Genomic DNA, 4,988 nt, shown 5'->3' with positions numbered 1-4,988 from the left:
ACTTACTTTCTTTGTTGGTTTGCATCGTCCACCGAAACCTCATCAAATCCTTTTTCTCGCCCTTCCTCCTGCCACTAGGACATGCAGGTGTCTGGCGTGGAAGATGACAGCCGAGCTTTAAACATCATCATCCACAAGCCCAGCTCCAACCCCCACGCCAAGCCGCTGCCGATCCTCCAGGCCAACTTCATCTTTGCCGACCACATCCGCTGCATCATCGCCAAGCAAAGGCTCGCCAAAGGCCGCATCCAAGCACGACGCATGAAAATGCAGAGAATAGCAGGTGAGAAGGCGCAGACTTTAAATGTCGAGTTAGTACGCAGCTTGCTTTTCACGGGAATTCACATGGGGGCGTCAAGAAAATCAAAGACAAACATGAAATAATTAAGACCAGTCTCCATCCAATCACGCATGAAAATGCAGAGAATAGCAGGTGAGAAGGCGGAGACTTTAATGTTGAGTTAGTATGCAGCTTGCTTTTCACGGAAATTCACATGGGGGCGTCAAGGAAGTCAAAGACAAACATTAAATAATTAAAACCAGTCTCCATCCAATCGTCAGGTCACTTGTCGTACTCGGTGAAAGCTACCTGATGCTTTTATTTTCGGTCGCACCTCCGTGAAATAAATGTCCCCTTGTTAAAATGACAGTTGTGGAAGATCAATCAAAGACAAACCTATTTTGTGTGTAACCCAGCCCTTGCCCGACATCCACTGCCAGACGCTTGTTCCAAGCCAGCGCGGAGCCACTCACAATAAACACGGGGGGGGTAATTTTATTAGTCACATCTCCTTCCTCCTTCTGATATTCTGGTCTCGACAAGGAAAATGTGTTTTGCCCTGTGACTTGCTGTAAAAGAATAAAACTGAGCCACTCACAACGAGAACCTTCACTACAACTGGATGTGAAAATAGATTTGTTTATTCACAAGATGATAAGAAAGATAAGAAAAGAAAACTATTATGTCTCACAGTTGAGAAATTCCCAGAGACATAATTAAATAAAAGGACGGAAAAATTTAAACAGAGATAGGAGCTGCTGTCAAGGCAGCCACTCTTGCGGCGCCATCTTTGAATATGAAAGGAGATCAGCCAGTTCTAAATCAGGTTTGCAAACTTTTTGCTTTGCTTGCTACTTTTACTGGGCACCAAAACTTGTTTTTTAATGGCTTAACAGCAGTCTGTTTTCATTGAGTCGCGTCTTTCCTACCTACCGCACCACATTTGTAGTTGAGTTGCCGGAACTTTTTTCAATCCGTCACATCTCACCACGCAGCTCTTTTGGACCTGCCTGTGCAGCCAAGTACGACGGAGGTGCTGGGTTTCGGACAGACGGCCAACGCATCCCCCGGCGGTCTCCCTTTCCGTTTTTATGAGCAGTCACGGCGAGCGCCCAATGATCCCACGGCCAGCAGAGCCGTCTTCGCCTCGGTTGATAAAGTCCCCGGTAAGATTGCGATGATCCGCTTTGGTTTCATATTCATCGGCCATCTGTGCGTTTCATGGCTATGCGCATCATCCGCAGGCTTCGCAGTGGCTCACTGTGTCTCGCAGCACACCCCCTCTCCTCTCTCTTCCCCTTCAACTCCCTCCAGTGGGAGTGGAAGCACGGGACGATGCGACTCGGTGACGACGAGCACCATTTCAGCTCAAAGCCCTGCAGGTAGAGAACAGTCATGCATACACATTCCTTAGAGATACATATATCGATATCTATATTTTGATATATATATATATATATAGATAGGTGTGTGTGTGTGTGTGTGTGTGTGTGTGTGTGAGAGAGAGAGATATATATATATATATATATATATATATATATATATATATATATGGGGGAGAGAGAGAACCTCTACACTACAATATAATTTGAAGTACCGTGCTTTCCAATCACCGTTTATCCAACAACGTGACAAAAACATCCGCACGACGAAAAGCGTGGCAGCCAAGACGCGTGATATGAAATGGAGAATGGAAGCAGGATAAAGAAAGAGAGAGAAAGAATCATCAACGGAGCCGTCAACTCAAAACGTAAACGTTGGCTTTTTTGCACCCAAAGATGACGGCACCTTCTTGGAGAGCACTCCTCCGTCCTCGTCATGCGGAGAAGGCGAGGGAGGCGGCCCGCCGCCGACTCTGGCCCCCAGCCTCACCCCGGCCTCCCAGCCCACAATCTCCCTCCTCACCGACAGCAACGCCGACACCCTGAGCGTGGAATCGCTGACGTTGCTGCCCCCTGCGGACTCGCCGCACCTCCACCCCTGCGCCAATCCCCTCGCCGCCCCCGCCTCCTTTCTCATGAGACTGGATGAGGACAGCGATGCCGAGAAAGAGGAAGAAGCAAGGGAAAGTGAGCCTGAGGAACAAGTCTCGCCGACAGAGCGCCCCGAGACCGATGAGACGTTAAGGGCGGATCCGAATTTGGAAGCGCTCATACCCACCCGTGACGCTGTCGAGGATCCGCTGGGGGAATATGAGCCAGAGGGGGAGGCCTCTGTGGGGAGAGACTCGCCTCAGCCGAATGAAGATGAAAAAGATAATGGCGACGAGCACACGGAAACACCTGACTCACCCGAATTGGACTAAAAACACATTTCCCACACATCCCAGACGACCGCGAAGCGTTGAACCGCCCGGCTTGGCTGCGGGCTGTTTCCGCGCTGCGACCTGCTGGCGGCACGCGACGTCGAAATGGCCATTGAAGCCTTTCCATTTGCACACAAAGAAAACCTGTGGAAAAGACTCAGACTGACGGAGCTGGTGGAAGACTCAAAGCACATTTGGGCTCATCGGTTTCACATACCTGAGTTTGTGGCACGCGTCAAAGCGTGTAACCAGCAGTTTGGTTTGTGGGGTTTTTTTTTTAACTCTTGATTGATGGCATTGTCACATGCGTTACTGCTGAGGTTTTCAAAGATCCGATCTATTTTGTATGTCTTATATTCACATATGCCACTGTTTTTGGAGACAAACGCACACTGCTGCACAAGCCTTTCATGCACTATTGTTTGTGTAAAAACTCCAAGGATTCATTCATCATGGATGTACCGTATGTGTGCTACGTCTGGTTAATGTCTTAATTAGACGACCGTATGCGAAGTTCTCACATTATTTCCCACTCATGTAGTTGTACTTCTGCTTCAAAATGGCCCCCCAGTTCAAAGTCAGAGTCGTTTAAAAAAAAAAAAAAATCCTGGCCTCTTCCTGGAATCTGTTACACTTTCCAAGTTTTTGGGGGAACCGCTCCAGGCAGTCGAGAGTGCATTATCACTCACATCTGCGAAAGTCATCTTCAGCTCCAGATTCTTCCTTGTCATGTGCTTTATTTGGAAGGCTGCTGGCATAATAAGATGATCCGCAGCAGCCTGTTCGGCATCATGTGAAAGAGCACGACTGGCGATAACGCGTCGCCGCACACCACTTGAAGTGGTTGAATCATTCAAGTTGCTTTTTTGTCCAACCTGGTGTCACATGAAGCCAACTTTGAGTCCTCACGCTCGCGCTGATTAACCGATAAGGATGGCAAGAATATCTTAAGTGTTATTCCCCTCCCCCCTCCCCCCAAAAAAACAAAAGATATGCTTATCACCAGGCCTTTTGGAGTAGCTAGCAACATCCTCATGATTTAATATAGCAGCTCGAGTATTTTGCAGAGCATCTCTTTACAACGGCAATAAACAGAAGGTTTTGTCAAGGTCAAAAACGAATGTAACGCACAACTTGACCCTCTCCGCGGCGTTAACTTGGGTGTCTTTAGTGTGTTTTAAGGTTTTATTTGTAAAAAACAAAAATATTTGACTTTTCAGCTCCATCGCTCATCTTTTGTGCCATGATCTAGCTTCGTCATCTGAAACTCCTCACTGTCGATTTAGGAATGGAGAAATTGAAAGCAATACGCTCTCTCCCTGCTCATCTTGCTGCTGTAAATAGCACCGGAGTGATCGTGAGAGTATGCTTCGATAAATGACAAAAAGAAAAGCATTTGAACTGGATGCTCCGGAGGCACTTTTTGTTCTCCATCATCGCGATGTGTCGCCTTGACAACGTCGACCCGAAACGGCCACGACGAGCTGCCATTATTTCGTCATCATGATTGTAGCGTGCGCGCGTGCTGTAAAATGCTCTTGCCTTTTAAACATGTAAGTATTGTTGATGACTTTGAAAACAGAGGAATAAATGAAGAGCTGCAATAAATTATTCTACCTAACAACCCTGAGGCGGCCGCGTGGTTATTCGTAGATGGAAAAAAAGACTCCAAAAATGAAGACCTGTACGAAAACGGCCACGACGAGCTGCCATTATTTCGTCATCTTGATTGTAGCGTGCGCGCGTGCTGTAAAATGCTTCTGCCTTTTAAACATGTAAGTATTGTTGATGACTTTAAAACAGAGGAATAAATTAAGAGCTGCAATAAATTATTCTACCTAACAACCATGAGACGGCCGCGTGGTTATTCGGAGATTAAAAAAAGACTCCAAAAATGAAGACTTGTACTTGAGCAGACGTCGTGTGCGCTTTGTGCAAGACGTGACAAATGTGTTTCCTAATCAGATCGTTCTTCCTGTCTTCAAGGAAGTCTAAGAGCTGCAATAAATTATTCTACCTAACAACCATGAGACGGCCGCGTGGTTATTCGGAGATTAAAAAAAGACTCCAAAAATGAAGACTTGTACTTGAGCAGACGTCGTGTGCGCTTTGTGCAAGACGTGACAAATGTGTTTCCTCATCAGATCGTTCTTCCTTCCTGTCTTCAAGGAAGTCCGTGTGTGCACGTGTGAATGTCTTTCGGGAACTCCGATGACGTGTCAACGTGCGTGCCGATCTGTACTACGCTATTGTGCTGTCACCGTGAGACTGAAGTTTTGACTGCGCAAATTCCAAATAGTTAAGGTAACAGATGAGCAAAGAGAAGGAAAAAAAACTACAAGTTGGTCTCAGCTCAAATAAGACAGAATTCGTTCATGTACCAAACCTGGGGGGGGGGGGGGA

At 46.8% G+C, this 4,988-nt stretch overlaps 1 protein-coding gene across 3 annotated transcripts in view; it reads left to right on the top strand.

Annotated features, from left to right (window-relative positions):
* Positions 1-3,953, top strand: part of clec16a (C-type lectin domain containing 16A) — an 18,551-nt gene extending 14,598 nt beyond the window's left edge. For all 3 annotated transcript variants that reach the window (XM_019868311.1, XM_019868312.1, XM_019868310.1), the window contains 4 exons: positions 79-283; positions 1,276-1,446; positions 1,525-1,662; positions 2,059-3,953. In XM_019868311.1, coding sequence (XP_019723870.1) covers positions 79-283; positions 1,276-1,446; positions 1,525-1,662; positions 2,059-2,585 — 1,041 coding nt within the window. In that variant the 3' untranslated portion in view covers positions 2,586-3,953. The remainder of the gene's footprint in view (positions 1-78; positions 284-1,275; positions 1,447-1,524; positions 1,663-2,058) is intronic.
* The last annotated feature ends 1,035 nt before the right edge of the window (positions 3,954-4,988 follow it).

The sequence above is a fragment of the Hippocampus comes genome, unplaced genomic scaffold, assembly GCF_001891065.2.
Source record: "Hippocampus comes isolate QL1 unplaced genomic scaffold, H_comes_QL1_v1.1 scaffold314, whole genome shotgun sequence".
NCBI classification, from domain to species: Eukaryota; Metazoa; Chordata; class Actinopteri; order Syngnathiformes; family Syngnathidae; genus Hippocampus; species Hippocampus comes.
The sequence above is the reverse complement of the archived record's forward strand: the minus strand, read 5'-3'. Positions and strand labels throughout refer to the sequence as shown.